We start from the raw sequence: 18,804 nt of genomic DNA, 5'->3' as shown, positions 1-18,804 counted from the left end.
ACGTTTAACACTTAACTTGTTCAGTGCTCCAGGTTGGGTGCCTAATCACCATTTTAAACCTTTGATAGTATATTGTCAGTTCCTCGATGCAAGGAGATCATCAGGCTCGACGATTCATATCAGGTCCTCCGCAGTTGCCACCTCTGTTTGAAGGACAACAGATCCAAACAGTGAGCAGTGAAAATGTAATATTTAAATCCTAATGGACAGCATTTAAGTATTACTAATAATGTTCTTTATTATTAGGGGCCATATACTGTTAACGTTACGGCTGAAATGGTAGCAGAGAGAGAACGAGAGAACGAAGAATTGTACAGAGCATGGCTCGAGCATCAACAGAGGTTGGCAATGGAGCCTGATGCAGATGAATCCGATTATGTAGGAGAGTTTAAACAATCAGCCGTGAGAAGAATGTTTATTAGAAAAGTCTTCTGTATCCTAACGCTTCAGTTATTATTCACAGCCTGCGTCATAGCATTTTTTCTCTTCGTGTCAGTGTTATAAGTTACACATTACAATCGTATCTGTCTAGTTCATCTGTGTAATGTTAATTTTCTTTTGTATTCTAGAGATGCCGCGAGAAAATTCATGATTATACATTGGTATTTTTGGATTATAGCTTTGTATGTAAATTTCGTTATTATTTACTAATATTATACAGGGAGAATGTTAATAGCGACGATTGTTTCTTTTCTCAGGGTATGCTTTACCATTTCATATTGTGCCGTATCTTTCTCTGAACGTGCTAGGCGTAAACCACCTTATAACTACATATGGCTATGCAAATTGGTGAGACATTTGATTGAATCTGATTTCTGATTAATTGGGTGCTTCTTATTATTCGGTAAATACGTTAGTAGAATAGCGAATAGCGTTGAATAATTTGTAATTTCCAGACATTGGCAATGTCGTATTTAGCTGCTTTCGCGTCTTCTTTTTACGAGATCGAAATCATATTCATGGCTTTGAGTATGACAACGTTAATTACATTTGGGGTAGCTCTACTAGCAACGTTTGCAAAGGTATATCTACCTCTACAACCTTTTTACCAAATAATCTACGATAACATTAAACGAATTTTATACGATCAATAACAATTTTACAGTTCGACTTAACGATGAGAACAGGAATTATGATGATCATTGGATTGGGTTCGATCGTTAGTATCGTCGTGATGATGATAGTATTGATGTTTACCTACATAAGAGTGTTACACATAGTGATCTCTATTATAGGAATGATCTTACTATCTTTGGTTAATATACAAAATTATTTCTGCTCTATAGAATATTTGCTCTGTATCGCGTACAAAGATAAGAAAATAAGTGTCGTGTTTTTTTAGTATTTATACTTCGATGTGCAAACGATTATGGGTGGACGGAGGATAGAGTTATATCCAGACGAAGTTGTATTTGCATCGGTCCAAATTTATGTTGACATTATACTGTTATACCAGTACGTACTAATGTTCATGGGCCTGATTTATAAACGTTAAATATTCGTGACGATAGCGACATTACATTGCATCATTTTATACAGTATTATTTGTTGTTATTGATTCATAGTTATGAAATTAATAAAGGCGATAACAAGAACTTCCATCGACAATTTTATTATATACTGTATAAAATAATTTATCGTATAATTATTTTATAATATTGTCTACGATATTAGTTTAAATAGGTGACAAAGAATACAAAGAAAATATTTTAATTAAAATTTAATTAGTTTTTGGAGTAACAATTACATCATCTCTGCGTATATTCATGGAAACTTTTTAACGACTGCACCAGAGTCTTAATGAACTTTGGTTGCTTTTTCGACCAGAGGACTAGATTCATGAACATTCTGTTTATTTCTACTTTATCCATGTACAGCTCTCGTCTGAGGCACGTTTCTTCGGTGCAGCGACGATCAGAGGCCTCCAATTCTAAATCATCGTCAGCTTCGCTGCTGCTAGAGAACGATTCCTCCATGTCCTGTTGGGGAATGTTCTCATCCGCAATTGTTTGTACTATTCCAGGGATAGCGATAATATTTGATGCACCAGGAGAGCTCTCCCGGTCTCCTAGAGCTTCTAATTCCATAATCGGTTTATCTCCCAGTATTTTCTCCCAGGACTTACAGATATCAAGCTGCTTTACATCTATCCACGCTTCGTTGACTACGCTAATGCAGTCCTTAATATCATAATTCTTATAAAATTCTTCCACTCCTCCAGGACATTCCAAGATCTTCTTCACCATGCGATGGCGGTAAGATTTCTTCATTGTCTCGATTATTCCTTGGCTCATTGGCTGTAAGTAGGATGCCTCATTTGCAGGAAAAAATACTATCTCGAAATTATCGTCCTGCGTTTGATCTTCCGGTGAAAGAGCATGACATTCGGAATTACATAGCAACAGCAACACTTTGCCACGAGTACCCTTTTCAAACTGCTGTTTTCTCACAGCTGGCCTGAAATGGTTTTTCAACCAATCCGCAAACACATTCCTGTCCATGACAGCATTTTTCTGAGACTTGAAAATTACTGGCAACTGGTCTCTGCAATGCTTCAGAACCCTCGGTTTTTCGTATCTGTTGATAAAGATAGGTGGAAGCTTGTGCGTTCCAGTTGCATTAACACAGAGGCCAACAGTGACTCTATCCTTTTTTGCTTTGTTCCCAGGGATCGCTTTTTCCCCAGCGTGGACCAACAACCTTTGGGAGACAGCCTTCCACAGTAATCCCGTTTCGTCCATGTTATACACGTTCTGTAGCTTTATGTTTTCCTCCTCCAGCCGCCTGAGGAACATTTGAGACAATTCCTCAGCAGTTCCTGCATTGGCGGATGTTCTCTCTCTGTGGTGTTTGAAGTAACGAATACCATGACGACGTTTAAATCTCCACAGCCAACCTTTGGAGGCGGAGAAGGACGATGAACCACAGAGTTCTTGGTTCAGTTCCTTCGCTCTGTTTTGTAGTAATAGATCAGTGACGATGAAGCCTATTGCTCGTCGATTTAGGAACCACGTGTGCAGACGAGCGTTCAGTTCGTCGAACTGGGACAATCGTGATTTATCTTGGTCATTGACATCAGATATCTGTATAGGTTGACGTATATGAAACTGTTGACGTATCTGAACAGCATTCGACTTGATGCGGCGGATAGTTACGTCGGTGACTCCGTATTCCTTAGCTAATTCGGACTGTGATATACCGCTCTCCAGTTTGCGTAGAATATCGTATCGGTGTTGAAGGGTCAAGAAAACGTGCGACTTACTATGTATGGCTGACATCGTGCAATTATAACAAATTATGACCGAACACAGATTCTCTGTTATCCTGTCAAACGGAGCAACATCAGGAGCAGTGAACTATACTAATATTTAGTGTAGTTCGGTAGATTTTTACTAGTGGCGCCATCGGTGGGAAAACTCCCAAGTTTGTAGTGACAGTAGTTCCCACTGTTGCCGCTAGATGGCGCCACCAATAGATTTAACTTATTTTTCGTAAATTAATTAGTAAATTAGTATTTCCCCTGAGTAAAGAAAACTATAGTTATATTTAGATTCTAAATTACACAAAATTTGACAATAATTTGAAATTAAAACTAATGGCGCCATCGGTGGGAAAACGCCAAAGTGTGTAGTTCTCACTGTTGCCACTAGATGGCGCCACTAACATAGGGTTCTATAATTATTGCTAAATTAAATAACTATCCATAGGAATCATAAATTTGCATCTTTAACTATCATATAGCAGCATTATAAAACATAGAACCGCATTAATTATTCATTTATAAAAAATAAAGTAAATCTATCGATGGCGCCATCTAGCGGCAACGCTAGGAACTATTTTCACTACAAACTTGCACTGATCGTACAACAATCTTCTTGATACATAACCTAAACATGATGTACAGTGGAAATGTAAAATTTAATACAATTAAGTCGTGAAACGAAACATCCAAACTTCTTTATTATATGCAACTTTAAAATACACACGCGAAGATGATTTCACAATACAGAAGTGCCGTTTGCATTTTTGGAAAGTATATGCAGGTGAATTTGATCCCAAAAACGAGTAAAATTTTGAATAGCGAATTGAAAGATAAGCAATTTTTTCTGGTTGTTGAATAAACTATACTTTCTTTCAGAATAATTTACCTTTGATGTTGAGTCCTATCAACTTTCCATGCGATAATTCTCAGCAAGTTAGAACCATAAAGAAGCACTGGAATCCAAAGTATAAAAAAGAAAGAAGAGAAAAGTTTATAAAAATTGAACTTCCAAATTATGATAACTCTGGGGACATGTCTAAGGAAAGATTACGATCGGAAATGAAAAAATATGGTTTAATACCGCAAAGAATATGGAACGAACGACCTAACGTTGTTTCTTGTACGCCTAACATATTTGAATCGTACGTTGTTCCAGAAGGTGATGGAAAATTTTCTACCATTACCAAAGAGGTACGCGATACATCTATAATCATAGCGTATAAATTCTAAGAAATTGTTCTAAAGTTCTATTTTGTATATTTAGGGGGCAAAACAGAAATTTGAATTTATAGGAAAAAAAGGCAAATCTATGTTAGCTATTAATAAAATTAAATCATACGAAGATACTTTTTCAACTAAACTCTTCACAGAGCAAGCAACGGATATCTATAAAAAAGCACATGAAGCTTTAGCCGCGTAAGTTTTGTTTATAAAAGCTTATTAGTAACATGAATTTTAAGTAATGTAATATATTTATTATGCCCTCAGGAAAGATGAAGAGAAACTGATACAATACGTCACGGAGACTGCGTTTCCTGTAAGTTTTAGAATATATATAATTTCAGTACAATTATATTGCAAATATGTTAATAAATATAATACGATCGTAGCAAATGATGCATAATATGACGGACAAGACGATTCACTGGCAGTTCTTAGAATCATTAGAACCAGCGCGTCTTGTCCATGCAAGGTGTACAAGTGTCTTGACAAAAGAGAATATATTCGCCCAAGTCACCATCCGTTTCCATACTCAACAGGTTTGGCGTTGCAAATCTTATCGCTATAGTGCATGTGTTCGTATTGCATACGAGATTCGTTGTTTTTTTTTTTTTTAGATCCTGTGCATTTACGACAGATTCGGAAGGGTAGTAATGGGTAGCGAGATATTAAGAAAAGATGTATTGGACTATGTAGTGTTCGAGAAACATTTGTCCAACGAATACGGTGTTTGGCGGATACATGGAAAGATTGTACCGAGTTGGATGCCACCGGAAGAGGTGCCACCGAAAACTTACACACTGCGGAAGCCAGAGGATGATTTGACAGAGAAACCCGTTGAATCAGTCGCTGAAACAGTTCCTCCTGAAACGTTAGGAGAACAAAGCACTCAGGATACATCAGCTGCAACGAGATGAACGACGCTATAACATATTTAGTCCGGAGGTTATTATTACTTTTCAAATAAAGTGCTACACAGAAGATACCTGTAAAATAAAATTTCCAGCATTTCTTTACTTTACTTCTACGCTGAAGCTTTCTCTATACAGAAGAAAATTCTCTTTCTCTATACAGAAGAAAATAGGATTCTATTTGTTCTTATTTTAAATTTCCCTGTTTATTATGTAAACATAATGATGGTGCCATCTAGTGGTTGGAATAAGAATTATTCGTCTACAAATTTGGGTGTTTTGCCACGAATGGTGGAAACTTGTACGTAAATTTATATATAGGTTAAAAATTTGTTTTTAATTACGTCTAATTATCAAATAAGTATAAATTCTGATGAATTTCTGAAGAATAAGCTCTTATTGATACTCTTCTAATACGATCACGTGCTTTTGTTTATATCTACTTCATCACATAGAATTATTCGTTAATTATTACTAATGTCGCAACGAATGTTTGCGATTGATCCTCTAAATAATAGCTGTTCGTAGGTGAAGTAAAAGTTCTATTATCATAATTCACACGTGCGTTCGCCTTGCAAAATTAAAAAAGGTATGAACGGTCCTTGCGGCTCTCTTTAGTACTAAACTCAATTGTTGTTGGTACGTTGATTCCGAATGCGGCTTTTGTTGTAATTTCGATAAAAGTTTGTACTCATCTAAATGAGAAAAATAATACATCGAATCTACTGTCATTTTAGAAGTACCCAGAAAGGACCAAAACGTCATGAGCTTCGTTTGCGATTAAGGTCGATAAATTTAGGTACGAATAAAGCTTATAAATGTGCCCATAACCTTTTATTCGTAGCTTCGATAACGTACAACTTATTGATATTAAACAGCTGCATTATATTATACGTATTAGTAACATACATAGTGTTACGATAGATAGCGTTCTATTTCTATCTTTTTAATCGACGAACAAACTGGTGTATGTTTTTAGATGTCTTTTAAACCGGTAACCACAAGGTGCAAGGTAAATCGACTATACATGAAGCACCCTTCTATGGTGTAACAGGCTTATAAGGTATATCTCTCCAACAAAATTTTGATTTGATACTTCAACATGTATCAAAGGTACGCATACAAGTTATTTATTAAGAACTAAATCTTGAAGTCTGCAATGAAATATTACATATGTTCGTTTCAGGTGTAGAAGCTTCAGCTTCGATGTGCTGAGATTGCAAGCTTCGTATATACAATCGAGGTACAACAGTACGCTATCAAAAGTCGAAGCGAAGCAGAGGAGAAATTTCCTGTTCGACGAGGAGAAAAAGAACTATAAGAATAGCTTAGGAAGGATAGAAAAGATAGAAGTTATTTATCAGTCTCCCGTAGAGGAAATTGTTCTTGTAATGAACAAATGTTTGTCGACTCCGGCCGATTGCGCGAAGCACATCACGGAAGGTGTCGTGAAAGTGTCCGCTTTAGCTCTAGTCGACGACACACCGTGGGACATGCACAGACCTTTAGTATCTAATTGCAAATTAAAGTTGCTGAATTTGCAGAGTCCGCCTGATCAAATAGTGAACAAAGCGTTTTGGCGAACTTGTTCGTTCCTGTTAGGTGCTATGATAGAGTCTTCGTTTAAACCAGAAATAGGGGTTCACTTGCACAGTTTCCCAGTGCCGCGCATATCGTCCGGGAGTTTTATATACGACGTACATCTCGAGTTACCCGATTGGAAACCCGTGGATCAGGAACTGCGCGCTATGTCCGCTCAATTCATGAAGTTTGCGAATCAAGAGCTACCTATCGAGAGGATACAGACCACGAAAAACATCGCGTTGGACATGTTTCAAGAAAATCCGTTCAAGTCTCGACAAATACCAGAGATCGCGAGACTCAACGACGATATAATTACATTGTACAGAGTAGGCGATCACATAGATATCAGTAAAGGGCCGATGGTAGGGAATACCAATTTAGTGGGGCGTTGCACGGTCGCTGCTGTCCACAGGGTAACGGATTCGGATAATTTATACAGATTCCAAGGCGTGGCGCTTCCGAAAGGAATCCTTCTGAATCACTTCGCGTACCAGGTTTTGGAAGCTCGCGCTAGAAAGTTCAACGAGTCGTCGTGGATGACTCAACAGGATAACATAGAAGCTCCTGTAAAAATGTCTGTCACGAATTAATTTTTTATATCTCGAAATTATAGTGTAAATAAAAATATGTACTCGGCATTTTTTATTCTAGTTACTCTATACCTGATCTATCGAAGAACCATCACGTATCTTTACAAACGTCGATTGTTACTAGTATACATTGCGAATTACTTTGTCGCTCTTCTACGAATAACTACTATCAAATGTTTTCTATGTATATAGCTAATAGAATAAAAATTAATATAAGATGTATAATATATAATTTGTGGCGATTCTTCTTAGGAAGTTTTGCGTGTACGTCGCGGACTCCGCAACTCCCAGACAAAGTTGCCCGGGAGTCTGTTAGCTATCGACGCCGGACACGTCACGCTCATTTTTAAGAACATCTGCTGATGCTTGTACGTTTTCGTTTCGTAGGCCTCGAGTTCGTCGGACTTCAAGACTGTTCGAACGGCGAGTGGCGCCAGCTCGGGTGTACACTTCAACTCGACCTCGATCACCAAGTCGAAAGACGGCGGTTTTTCCGCTCGTTGTCCAGTTTCGAGCGTGACGTTCAACGGGTTCGGGGTATGTATGAATTTACTCTCGTACGCGTATTTATTCATGTTCCCGTAGTAAAAGAATTGACCGCCGTACTCTCCGTATCCCGAATAGGTTGAAGCAGGTATCTGGAGAAGGAGAAAGGGAAGGTGTTCTTGGGTAAGGGTCATCGACAGACGAGAGGAACGAAAGAGGTCGACTGGATTCAAACGGTCCTGTCCAGCAAGGATCATCAGTTATCTAGCAGTTCCTGCCTTAGGGAGGCAGGAACATCTAATAATTCTGAGACTTCAAGGATGAATGCTTGGTAATATGGACAGAATCGTTTCACTCGATGCTACTCTTCGATTCTTTACAATGTTTTCCTTTTTCTTTTTTTATAGAACCACCTGCAAGACCAGCTCTTGCTCGTAATGTAAATTTTCGAAGAGGTGTTCGTTCACGCTGTTGACGAGACGACGCAGTCTGAGGTACATGAAACGTTGCTCGTCCCTCCAGGAGTTGTCCTCGGAGTTCTTTGAAATCTCCAGGCACGTGAACCAAGCGCGTTTCATCACGTATCTCAGTTTCATGCTGACAGCTCTGCTGGCGATGCTTCTCTTCGGTGAGACTTTGAAAAACAATACTTGTCTACCTTCCACGAGACAGTCCAGAACGTCTACGATCTTGCATCCCGAGACCAACGCTGACCTGCCGATATTTGTTCATATGATGCGTTTCTTTTTTCTGCTTACTACCTCATCAAGGAATTAACTATCTGTTTACCTATTCACCCTGCGTTCGGAGACCTTCTCGAAGAAATTCATGAATCGTTTGCAAACTGTAATGAAACACGTGACGACGGAGTCCGTGGGATGCGTGCTGACGATGGACAACCTCGCGAGTCGATGGAGGATATCGTTCAAGTCGTCCAGCAAGCTGCCAGCATAGAAACAAAGCCGTGGGAATTTTTGTTGCCTCGTCGGTGGATGCGTGTACCGCCACGTGACGGCCTTGAGCATATTGTACTGGGCCTTGATCACCGCCAATGCGTTCAGAGATTTGCTGCGGATCATCAACGTCGCATTCGTATTCGCCTCCTTCAGCGCCCTCTCGTTGCGACTCGTCAAGTTGTCCAGCCTCGCGCCAGCTGCGAGAAATGCGCTGTTCAACACGGTCGCGGCAACCATCGAGCAATGCCTGAAATAAATAGTATACAATATATACTTGAAAGGTTTCAAACAGTTCACCTGAAAGTAGGAAAGTGTACGATACCTAGAAACTAAGCGTACGGAGGTGGCTACATCGTGGAAAGGTAACAGCCGAAGAATCATTTCCAAAACTTCCGGCGGTAGCGTATCCAATGCATAGCGTTGATAGTTTTCGTTCCGGGACGAGGACGTCTTCGAATTTGTCTGTAACTCCTCGAGCCTCTCGTATCTTCTAGTTGGTATTCTTTGCCTCTTGTTCGCCCTCATTTAAAAAAAGAAACTTCCGTTCCGTCGTGGTCGATGCACAACGATTATCTCGTGGTTTCTTTCGCTACAACGCTGGCCTTTTTTTGTGCATCGTCAATGACACCGTTGCTTCCAGATAAAAATTTACGAAAATTAAAAATGTCTAACGCGCGTGAGGTAGCGAAACAAGGCAGCAACGAATTCGATAGTATCTCTCGATTCTTGTTTCGCGGTTCTCTACACGGCGTACAGGAATTAAAAATAACAAGTATTTTTCGGTTGATTTATTAGAATCGCTATATGTACAGGTTGACTGTTCGGAATCGAGATTGTCTTTGGTCTGTGTGTCGCTCGTCCAAGCATATCCAGAGTCGTTTCTTTTGTTTAACACTTTATTTACCGGGAGCCTATTTATAGGCTTTTTAATTCCAGTCTTTAGCTTTTCGAATTTATTTACTATGTTGATGGTTGTCTACTTACAATGTTCAGTTTTTGGAAACAGACTTGGCTTTCAATGTACTTAGTAACAGTATGGAGGAATTATTGCCAGCCTATATTGGTATATGCTACCGTAGAAGATTCTTTTTTGAATTAAAGATTGTTTCTAAATAGCCCGGTAGATAAAGTGTTAAGAATTTCAACGAAAAATGACGTCTGACATAAATTACATACAATAACAATTATGTGCAGGCTTCGCTAAGCGTACAACGGTAACATTACGATTAATACAACCACTGTACATGTTGGCCTCTTTGTACACCTTAGAGCAAGCTGGCGAGATCGCGTTGAAAACTACCGAGATGGAAACATTGATTTTAAAATGGCGCCGCGTTGAACGTGTACTGCGAACATTGTGCATAGTCTAATAGAATCAGTTGGACTAGTTTGATTTGCGGTTGGGATACGTTCACACCAAGTATTTCCACTGGGGAAACAGGTCCCGCGTATTAGGATAGACCCTGTATAACAGAGTGAACATTTCGTTATGGCTCTATAAAAAAGAAATTTACACAGAGAAATTTTCTGGGATCACAAGAGTGAATTTCGTCTGATCGACCGGTAGATCATCCGACGCGTAAGGACTGATGCTGTCCAACAGAGTCTGTATCGCGCTTTGGTTCGTAGAATGCTTCTTCTTGGTGTGCTCCCGCCTGTGCTTCAACTCTTTGAACGTCTTCCCGCATTGTTCGCAAACGTAGGGTCTCGCCGCTTCGTGCGACCGCACGTGTCCCTCGTAGTGGCTCTTCCGAACGAACTTCTTCCCGCATTGACCGCAGTCGAATTGGAAACGTCCCTCGTGAGCCGCCACGTGGGAGCTCAGGGTCCATTTAGTTTTAAAGGTTTTCGAGCAATAGTCGCATCTGATCTTCGACGCTCCGTTCCCGTTCTTCTCCGGTTTCCGTCGAGGATTCTTATTCAGAAGCAGCATCTCTTCCAAAAGGAAATCGTCCTCCTTGTCGGGTTGTTCCTTCTTCGGCTCGCCTTTCGACAGTGCCGACTGAGTCTCCAGCAAGTGTACCGTGTGCTGTCTCAGGTGCATCTGCAGCTCCTCCCCGTCTTTGGAGCTCGTCCCACAGATGGCGCAAACGTTCTTGCCCGTTACCTAATATCAGATGTTTGTATAAATTAGAATTGGATTATTTACCATGTTACCAGCCTCGCTAACTTCGATGATTTCGAAATATATTTATTCGGCGTCATTGACATCGACCAGGTTGTTAAGACGTACCAAACGCTAAAATGCGTGGACGAGTATAGAAATTAAGTCGGACTCCGGCTCCTTTCTAAACGAAGACAGAGAAAGTTGGCAAGGGGACGAGTATCTGCGTTCACGCAGAGGCAACGATGCATCTTTTTGGAAAAAATGTATTCGTACGAAAGTAGACTACCGAATCGTGAAGTAATTTCCCTTTGACAGTTTTCTCGATTTCGCGTAGAAAGCATGCACGGCTCGGCTCAGTTTCTGGACTCTCCCTGCGTACTAAAAATTGATTATATAAAGCGCTGTATAAATATAGATAGATTTCATCGTAAGCCAAACAATTGAGTCGGTAGATACCTTCCCGTGCGAGTTCATATGAGCGAACAACTTGTTCTCGCTGGTATACTTCTTCGTACAATGAGGACAACAATAGAACTTTCCCATAGCTTCTCGCGAATCGTCGGTCCACGCGACCTGAGGTCCGTCGGTCGACCGATTCGCTACATTGCCGACGATCTCGTTGCCGACCAATTGCTGCTTGCCAGCGGCTGAATTCTCGTAATCGGACAATTTTTCCTTTCTCATTTCATGACGAGCTATGTGACGTTTCAGGTCGTGCGCCCTCGAAAAGGCTCGACCGTATCGCGTGCAGCCCGGATACGGGCATCCTTTCGTCTTGTCGTTCCTGAGACGTGACGCGGACGATTGCTTGGCGTCTTTGGTGCAGTCCTTGCAGGACTTGTCGACCTTTTGGTTGGTGACGGTAGCCAGCTGCGCTGATAACGGTATCACGATGGAGATGGTCTCGTTGGTGATCGGATTCACTATAGGGCCAACGTGAATCGCAGGAGGCGTCGCCAGGGCGATACCATTCTCGTTGCTTCTACTCATTGTTGCCATCAGACGATTGACTGAATCTTTCTGTCTGCAAACGATAGTCAAATTGAACATTTCATGTGGATACATAGAGGTCTTCGACATGAAGGTAAGTGCTAATTAGTTTTCTGGTTCATCTGTTTCTATTTCTGCAGTTAAGTCTAGTTAGGTCTGTAAAAGAATCCTTGACAGGGATCTTTTAAGAAATCTCTTTGGATCAAGTTTGATTTTAGACTGGTAGATTTAATAGACCTAATGAGACCAATTGATGTATCGTAATGTATCAGTTATGAACAGACTTATATTTTAAAATTGAAAGGGCAATGACAGATACGGTCATACTGATCTTGGATTTTATGATACATAGAGGCAAGTGCTAATTAGTTTTCTGGTTCATCTGTTTCTATTTCTGCAGTCAAGTCTAGTTAGGTCTGTAAAAGAATCCTTGACAGGGATCTTGTAAGAAATCTCTTTGGATCAAGTTTGATTTTAGACCGGTAGATTTAATAGACCTAATGAGACCAATTGATGTATCGTAATGTATCAGTTATGAACAGACTTATATTTTAAAATTGAAAGGGCAATGACAGATACGGTCATACAGATCTTGGATTTTATGATACATAGAGGCAAGTGCTAATTAGTTTTCTGGTTCATCTGTTTCTATTTCTGCAGTCAAGTCTAGTTAGGTCTGTAGAAGAATCCTTGACAGGCATCTTTTAAGAAATCTCTTTGGATCATGTTTGATTTTAGACCGGTAGATTTAATAGACCTAATGAATCGTAATGTATCAGCCACACGAACAGACTTATATTTTAAAATTGAAAGGGCAATGACAGATACGATGATACTGATCTTAGATTTTATGATAGAAATGAAGGAAATTATGAAAAAAATTTGTGTAAAATAGGTTGGACTGATACATTAAAATGGGAATAGTTGCTGTACCTTCCCGTATAGTTCAACAACAGAGACTCGCCTTCGTAGACTTCCCTCGGGTCACAACAGCGTGCCGATCGAAATGTTGTCGAATCAATGCACAACAAAATCAGCCATCTTGAATCGAAGCATTCTTCCTTACGGGACCGTATCTCAGAAGTTTATCGTCGGACCATTCAAATTGCACCGACGATTTCTTTAAGCGAGAAAATTATTTCTTACGATTATAAATTATGTTTCCCTCGTCGTCCTCGTTCTTTGTTAACGTTGAAGTGTTACAACTGTCGGTGAACCATCCTCGTGCCACGTTGATCGTACGACACATTCAACCCTTCATCACGTTCGGATACGTTTCTCCTACATTTCACGGTCACTGGTAAACAGGATATGTAGTATCTATAAGTAGTATCTACGAACGAAACGAGAGACGTTACAAACGATTCTATACCTCTCCTAAGGGTCGCGCACCGCTCGTCTTCTTCTATCCCTTCTTTTTCCACGTCGCGACTTTCTCGAACGATACAATTCTTAGGGCTCGCTCGACTCTCGACTTTCCCTCGCACGTGACTTCGATTGAGGACTGCCCTTTTACCGAAAAGGTACGGGCCTATGTCACATAGGCTATGTGGAAACGCGCATACCAGAGGTGGTATAGTGATAAATTGGAAACGCGTTCGACCATGGGAAGGACCGAATTAAAATTAAAAATTTAGGCTACAGGTCCTGTACGTATGTAACGAGTATTACATAGCGTATATATACCTACTGTATTTTACCATAGCATATACAAATATATATCAACTATTTTAAGCATATAATTTAGAAGCATCCCTCGCAGATGAAACAACTTATTAAAATTACTGTTTGGAGGCGGTTCTAGGCAGTAGTTTTTAAAGCATTTTAAAAGTCCGTGGCTTAATTCGATTCTGACTATAGGACGACGCTTTCTACTAACTCTGCTAGATCTGTCAGCTTTCCTATGACGGAAAATCGACAGCCCGAGCGAGCCCTTAACCGACACCCCACCTTCGAGCAAAAACGAGCAACGTTTCCAACGATCGAACCGCCTGGCGTCGTCGACGTTTCTCTCCCTTTCTCTCGACCGTGCTTCGTTCGTTTCTAAAGAGCGGCCACGTTTCTTTTTATTATCAGCTCTGAACTCCCCCTTTCGTTGCACGAACGGTCTCGTCTGCTCGTCTCAAAGTCGACGACAGTTGACGAGACGCTCCCGAAACGGTCTCGCTCGCTTTCCTCGACGCGATGAAAGTGTGCTACTGATCAGGAACGCGCACTCTCCCTGTCCGTACGATTATGGGAGACACCGTACGCTCGTTTCACGGACGTATCTTCGTCCACCTCGCGCATGTCAACATCGCCGACTCGATCCAACCTTCCAACCCGTTTCCACTGGCGTTAGAGCAGCGTCGACTGCGGCGCGTGTATCGTCAGAAAGGTTGGGATCGTTGGAGCCGTGCTATGTTTCACCCAGCGGCTTGAATTCGCGTTAAAAGCCCACGTACATGTACAACGTATCTGCAAGGGTTAAAGTTTGAATTAGTAATGACTAATATTTATTCTAACTCTGGAGACTTCCCTTTACGATAATGTTAGATTTAGAAGCAGCGTTTTGGCTCCACCTCGATACATGTTTGATGAGTAAATACGATGAATTCGAAGGTATGGTTAGATTAAAAATTCTAGAAGAGAGAAGCGGTTGGCATGTACATGGTGGGGTCTGTTGCTTCTTAATCGAACAACCCTCAATTGCGCGCGTGTGTACGCGTCGCACGCCGATATTACGGAGTGGATCGCTGGAAGCAGGTCACCGTAACATACCCTCTATTTGATTATATCGCACTTCTTAAGTACGGCATGGTGAAATTTGTATGTGCGATGTATACGTCTCCTAGGATGAATAGTTTCGCGTACGACGAACTACCGATGGTCTAGGATAATTCTAAAAACAATAATATGACACAATGTTAATATATTGGGTCGTCCGGAAAGTTCATGCCTATTTTCAAGAAAAATTCAAAGGCATATTTGAATTTTGATGTATATTTATTGAATTATATGTGTACCATTTTTGTTCCACAACCTTTCCACCTGTTAAGGAATGTATACATCTTATTTGTTTTCATCCATTCTGATATATACAGACCTGTACCGCCTACTCGGCATGGACTTTCCAGACAGCTCAATATAATATCGTAATTTTAGATTACAATTATCGTAGATTATGAAACGACTTCCTAACTTCTTAACACACCCTCTGTCTTTCAAAGAGATAATCTGGCGATGTACACGTTTTCTGGGATGAATAGTTTCGCGTATGTCGAACTACCGATGGACTAAGATAATTCTAAAAACAATAATATAATACAATATTAATATATAATATCGTAATTTTAGATTACAATTATCGTAGATTATGAAACGACTTGGTAACTTCTTAATACACTCTCTGTCTTTCAAAGAGATAATCTGGCGATGTACACGTCTTCTGGGATGAATAGTTTCGCGTATGTCGAACTACCGATGGTCTAGGATAATTCTAAAAACAATAATATAATACAATATTAATATATAGTATCGTACTTTTAGATTACAGTTATCGTAGATTATGAAACGACTTGGTAACTTCTTAACACACCCTCTGTCTTTCAAAGAGACGATCTGGCACATGGTAAAAGTAGGAATTACGTCTGACGGGTTCCAGGAGAATGACCTTGAACTGCCAATTGAGTTTGTTCCGCTTGTACACGTACATGTATAGACGCATGAGCGTGAATGCAAGTTGAGTAACATCTAAAATGAACAGATCAGTAGTATTAAATGAACGAAAGGTAATCTTTAATATTAAACGACACACCTTTTCAACGTCCCCCGAGATTGCTATGCTTAATCAGCTAATGGCACGGACGAAAATAATTACCGTAGAAAGAACGAAGAGAAAGAACGAAGTACGAAGAAACGTGATACGTTACGGGAATAAAAACATAAAAAATGGACAAACATGACGCGGTAAAAACGAGTAGGCGAGATATTGTACGGACATTTCATTTTATACACACGTACGATACGCGATTTAATCAGTCGCCGTAAACGCCTACTAAACAGCGAACGAACACGAACACGTGCACTGACAACAGCAGCTGTGCGATAGCGGTATATTAGGCGCGTATCTAATGTAATATGTAGGTACTAATCAACGCAAGGGTGGTAGACGCGTAATACATTAGCTCGCTATGTTCCGCATTAGCTAGAGTCGATTCAAGTTGGCCAAAAAGTTCGTTTGGTTTGTGGCGATGATGGTGAATGGCTCCCAAAAGATGGGAAAGAATCCCAGAACAAAATGGATGATATGTTACAGAGTTAATACAGTCAGTGTAATAAGTATTCGTACAGGAACCATTTGTTTTAAATTGGTTGCGGTTAATTTTAATTGGTTAATTAATTTGCTGCGAACTCGTTGGCCAACCTAGTAAAGGAAAAGACAAATCTTTGGACAGGATTCGTTTAGTTACTTCGCTGACGTCTTCGGTAGTCTTCGGTTATATGAAATAGCTTCTGGAGGCGTATCTAAAATGAATAAAAAGCGTTAAACTTTTAAATACTGTTTACTTTAGCTTTTACCGCGTGCACATAAATACATTCAAAGCTTTAATTTACACGCGAACTTAACAGGCACCCCGCGGAACTTACCCCATCGAAGTTTGCCAATCTTTGTCACTGATGAACAAGTTTCTTCTATGGAGTTTGAGCGTAGAGGAGACCGTAACCTGGTCGAAAACAAAGAAACAAAGTAAGAACAGAGTAGAGAAGAAAACAAAGATAGACTTGACAATTGAAAACACTTACGATACAAATTGCGTTAAAAATGTTAGATACGCGGTATTGGGACGAAGGTATAAATACGAGACACGCTGATTTACATTCAAACTCGTTCAAATATTTACACGGGAATGGTAATTTCCGGTTTTCGCCGCAATGGCGTCGTTAGAGGATCGTTAGTCGATCCAAGTCGATCCGCCGAACTTTCGATTCGTCGTAAAGCGATTCGCGTGGTTCATTTTTTAAAGATAAACCAACTATGTCGGATCGTTATAGATTTTTTACGCATACCTACGTCTTGTACACGAACTTACGATTCCGGTTAGTATTTCAAGATTAATAACACGTCGAATCGTTTTAGAAATGCGAGAACGATCGCTTTCGTCGGTCCGTTTGACTCGAGTGCCATCCAACTTTCACAGTTACGGCCGATTCCTGTAAAAAAAAAACAAAAAAAAAACAGTACATCGAAAAAATATGTTACATTTCGAGTAATTACCTATCGAGCAAACGTGAAATTATCCGATGCGGGCAGTAATCGCCGGTTAGAGGATCTAAATAACTGAATTAGAGGAAAAACATTTATGCACATGCGCGACACGCTTTCCCTCTCGAGAAAAAAGCGAAAAAGTGATTTCGTCTCTCGGGTTTTCTTGCATTATCCTTCGATGGCTCAATCGCGGGCTGGTTTTATTATTCCGAAAGTTCTAATTGAGCGATTTTTCTCTTTTTTCTGGACAACACGAGTTTCGTTTTTAGGTTAACATCTTCTGTTAAACGAATTCCTTGCTTTCTTCGATTAATAGTTTTCGTTTGATTTCTACGTGTATTTCTACCGTATTTATGTGGATTCGATGAATTGCAACAATATTCACGTGAATTTCGATAGTTCCGATGATATTTATGGGAATTAATTACAATGACATTTACGGACTTACTTCGAGGGTCAAACTCGACAAAAACGAGGGTAATCTAGCGCAGTTTCATGCTACGAATGAAAGTTGTCCATGAGCATTCGTGTAAAACAGGACATATGTATTTTGTAATAAAAATATTTCAATTTAGACGTTCTGTGGAAGCTTGTTTTAATGGTCGGCCATGTTGCATTTCAGGCGAACTATTTCCTACGTTTTTTTGACAGATGTCACCAATTGTCACGAAAACTTATCGACAGGTTTCGCGCGTGCATATGTACCGACCGAACATTATTTTATTCTTCGACCATTATAGACACGGCTTTAGATAAACGCTTTGAAGCAAAGATAAAATCATCTATGTGACGTCACTGGAGGATAAAGTAACGATGAAACTTTGTCGTTGACTCTGTAGTATATATATTTTGCTTTATTAATTGTTAATTGCTAACTCTTATAATTTTAAATAATGCTTATCGTAACGTATTTTGGAAATCGTAATTTTGAAATGTCAAGTTTAAATTGTAATATTATTTCCTTATAACTTGTTTTAGTTTAAAAATTAGTAAAAACGATACGCAGATGTCGAGAGTAATATTATTTATTTATAATTATTGGTAACAAAATATAAAATAGTCTCGAATGGTGTACAAATATTATCTTGTGACGTCACAGGAAGAAATCTTTTTGTTAATATTTCCTTAACGAAGCCTCGGACAACATTTTCGCTAAGGAAAAAGTTGTTTCAAATCACTTCCACCGTGTATATACAGGGTGTCCCAAAAATGTTGGAGGTCCATGAAAGGAGTGGTTCGGGGGGGTGATTTGAAACAACTTTTTCCTTAGCGAAAGTGTTGTCCGAGGCTTCGTTGAGGAGATATTAACGGAAAACCCCGACCAATCAAAGCGCGAGTATACCGATGGAGCGCCCGCGGTAGCCAATGAGCGCAGGCGCCTAGCGCGTAGCCTACGCTCCACCGGCATCCTCGCGCTCTGATTGGTCAGTGTTTTCCGTTAATATCTCC

At 40.0% G+C, this 18,804-nt stretch overlaps 8 protein-coding genes across 19 annotated transcripts in view; 4 read left to right on the top strand and 4 right to left on the bottom strand.

Moving 5' to 3' along the window:
* Positions 1-17: 17 nt before the first annotated feature.
* Positions 18-1,595, top strand: LOC128880537 (protein lifeguard 3-like). 2 transcript variants are annotated; one of them, XM_054130748.1, is made up of 7 exons: positions 18-170; positions 247-491; positions 570-623; positions 699-789; positions 897-1,022; positions 1,106-1,255; positions 1,343-1,595. In XM_054130748.1, exons 1-7 carry the CDS (start codon positions 87-89, stop codon positions 1,493-1,495), a joined length of 903 nt encoding a protein of 300 aa, XP_053986723.1. In that variant the 5' UTR covers positions 18-86; the 3' UTR covers positions 1,496-1,595. The 2 variants fall into 2 exon arrangements, with proteins under 2 accessions (XP_053986723.1, XP_053986722.1); XM_054130747.1 differs by having other exon boundaries at positions 18-185.
* Positions 1,596-1,705: 110 nt separating this feature from the next.
* On the bottom strand, positions 1,706-3,376 carry LOC128880536 (jerky protein homolog-like). The gene has a single exon (XM_054130746.1). It carries the CDS (start codon positions 3,276-3,278, stop codon positions 1,749-1,751), a length of 1,530 nt encoding a protein of 509 aa, XP_053986721.1. The 5' UTR covers positions 3,279-3,376; the 3' UTR covers positions 1,706-1,748.
* Positions 3,377-3,846: 470 nt separating this feature from the next.
* LOC128879493 (probable 39S ribosomal protein L45, mitochondrial) lies at positions 3,847-5,504 on the top strand. The gene is made up of 6 exons (XM_054128676.1): positions 3,847-4,043; positions 4,139-4,453; positions 4,527-4,678; positions 4,751-4,799; positions 4,873-5,022; positions 5,101-5,504. Exons 1-6 carry the CDS (start codon positions 3,993-3,995, stop codon positions 5,398-5,400), a joined length of 1,017 nt encoding a protein of 338 aa, XP_053984651.1. The 5' UTR covers positions 3,847-3,992; the 3' UTR covers positions 5,401-5,504.
* A 221-nt stretch (positions 5,505-5,725) lies between these two features.
* LOC128879494 (39S ribosomal protein L39, mitochondrial) lies at positions 5,726-7,616 on the top strand. Of its 3 annotated transcripts, none has more exons than XM_054128679.1 (4): positions 5,726-5,983; positions 6,132-6,193; positions 6,374-6,507; positions 6,581-7,616. In XM_054128679.1, exons 3-4 carry the CDS (start codon positions 6,497-6,499, stop codon positions 7,566-7,568), a joined length of 999 nt encoding a protein of 332 aa, XP_053984654.1. In that variant the 5' UTR covers positions 5,726-5,983; positions 6,132-6,193; positions 6,374-6,496; the 3' UTR covers positions 7,569-7,616. The 3 variants fall into 3 exon arrangements, with proteins under 3 accessions (XP_053984654.1, XP_053984653.1, XP_053984652.1); XM_054128678.1 differs by having other exon boundaries at positions 5,726-6,033; XM_054128677.1 differs by lacking the exon at positions 5,726-5,983 and having other exon boundaries at positions 6,040-6,193.
* A 200-nt stretch (positions 7,617-7,816) lies between these two features.
* LOC128879498 (uncharacterized) lies at positions 7,817-8,311 on the bottom strand. The gene has a single exon (XM_054128689.1). The coding sequence runs from the start codon at positions 8,309-8,311 to the stop codon at positions 7,817-7,819; it is 495 nt and encodes a 164-aa protein (XP_053984664.1).
* Positions 8,312-8,418: 107 nt separating this feature from the next.
* LOC128879497 (uncharacterized) lies at positions 8,419-9,708 on the bottom strand. The gene is made up of 3 exons (XM_054128688.1): positions 9,333-9,708; positions 8,844-9,257; positions 8,419-8,768 (listed from the first exon to the last, which is right to left on the bottom strand). Exons 1-3 carry the CDS (start codon positions 9,533-9,535, stop codon positions 8,456-8,458), a joined length of 930 nt encoding a protein of 309 aa, XP_053984663.1. The 5' UTR covers positions 9,536-9,708; the 3' UTR covers positions 8,419-8,455.
* The window catches only part of LOC128879495 (chymotrypsin-like elastase family member 2A), a 15,704-nt gene continuing 6,238 nt past the window's right edge, over positions 9,339-18,804 (top strand). For 3 of the 7 annotated variants that reach the window (XM_054128682.1, XM_054128681.1, XM_054128680.1), the window contains exon 1: positions 16,749-17,186. Coding sequence is in view for 3 of the 7 variants with exons in the window: in XM_054128686.1 (XP_053984661.1) it covers positions 12,171-12,201 (31 nt within the window). In the remaining 4 variants the exon portion in view is untranslated. Of the gene's footprint in view, positions 9,373-12,062; positions 12,202-16,748; positions 17,187-18,804 lie in introns of those variants that run through there. The other 4 variants (XM_054128683.1, XM_054128686.1, XM_054128687.1 and 1 more) reach the window with 4 other exon arrangements.
* On the bottom strand, positions 9,784-13,396 carry LOC128879492 (zinc finger protein 135-like). 3 transcript variants are annotated; one of them, XM_054128674.1, is made up of 4 exons: positions 13,254-13,396; positions 13,041-13,148; positions 11,574-12,141; positions 9,784-11,117 (listed from the first exon to the last, which is right to left on the bottom strand). In XM_054128674.1, exons 3-4 carry the CDS (start codon positions 12,114-12,116, stop codon positions 10,521-10,523), a joined length of 1,140 nt encoding a protein of 379 aa, XP_053984649.1. In that variant the 5' UTR covers positions 12,117-12,141; positions 13,041-13,148; positions 13,254-13,396; the 3' UTR covers positions 9,784-10,520. The 3 variants fall into 3 exon arrangements, with proteins under 3 accessions (XP_053984649.1, XP_053984650.1, XP_053984648.1); XM_054128675.1 differs by lacking the exon at positions 13,041-13,148 and having other exon boundaries at positions 13,254-13,394; XM_054128673.1 differs by lacking the exon at positions 13,254-13,396 and having other exon boundaries at positions 13,041-13,174.

The sequence above is a fragment of the Hylaeus volcanicus genome, chromosome 7 (assembly GCF_026283585.1).
Source record: "Hylaeus volcanicus isolate JK05 chromosome 7, UHH_iyHylVolc1.0_haploid, whole genome shotgun sequence".
Taxonomy (NCBI): domain Eukaryota; kingdom Metazoa; phylum Arthropoda; class Insecta; order Hymenoptera; family Colletidae; genus Hylaeus; species Hylaeus volcanicus.
This window is presented reverse-complemented; position numbering and strand designations above follow the sequence as displayed.

What these genes read in the sequence shown, in the direction of transcription:
- LOC128880537 (XM_054130747.1), top strand. Translation starts at nt 87, where the DNA reads ATGCAAGGAGATCATCAGGCTCGACGATTCATATCAGGTCCTCCGCAG. An exon ending in ATAGCATTTTTTCTCTTCGT is followed by an intron (nt 492 to 569) that starts GTCAGTGTTATA and finishes TTTGTATTCTAG; the next exon opens with AGATGCCGCGAGAAAATTCA. An exon ending in GAATGATCTTACTATCTTTG is followed by an intron (nt 1,256 to 1,342) that starts GTTAATATACAA and finishes GTGTTTTTTTAG; the next exon opens with TATTTATACTTCGATGTGCA.
- LOC128880536 (XM_054130746.1), bottom strand. Translation starts at nt 3,278, where the DNA reads ATGTCAGCCATACATAGTAAGTCGCACGTTTTCTTGACCCTTCAACAC.
- LOC128879493 (XM_054128676.1), top strand. Translation starts at nt 3,993, where the DNA reads ATGATTTCACAATACAGAAGTGCCGTTTGCATTTTTGGAAAGTATATG. An exon ending in TTTCTACCATTACCAAAGAG is followed by an intron (nt 4,454 to 4,526) that starts GTACGCGATACA and finishes TTGTATATTTAG; the next exon opens with GGGGCAAAACAGAAATTTGA. An exon ending in TCACGGAGACTGCGTTTCCT is followed by an intron (nt 4,800 to 4,872) that starts GTAAGTTTTAGA and finishes ATACGATCGTAG; the next exon opens with CAAATGATGCATAATATGAC.
- LOC128879498 (XM_054128689.1), bottom strand. Translation starts at nt 8,311, where the DNA reads ATGATCCTTGCTGGACAGGACCGTTTGAATCCAGTCGACCTCTTTCGT.
- LOC128879497 (XM_054128688.1), bottom strand. Translation starts at nt 9,535, where the DNA reads ATGAGGGCGAACAAGAGGCAAAGAATACCAACTAGAAGATACGAGAGG. An exon ending in TCCGTACGCTTAGTTTCTAG is followed by an intron (nt 9,258 to 9,332) that starts GTATCGTACACT and finishes TATTTATTTCAG; the next exon opens with GCATTGCTCGATGGTTGCCG. An exon ending in TCCGAACGCAGGGTGAATAG is followed by an intron (nt 8,769 to 8,843) that starts GTAAACAGATAG and finishes AAATATCGGCAG; the next exon opens with GTCAGCGTTGGTCTCGGGAT.
- LOC128879492 (XM_054128674.1), bottom strand. Translation starts at nt 12,116, where the DNA reads ATGGCAACAATGAGTAGAAGCAACGAGAATGGTATCGCCCTGGCGACG. An exon ending in ATATGAACTCGCACGGGAAG is followed by an intron (nt 11,118 to 11,573) that starts GTATCTACCGAC and finishes ATCTGATATTAG; the next exon opens with GTAACGGGCAAGAACGTTTG.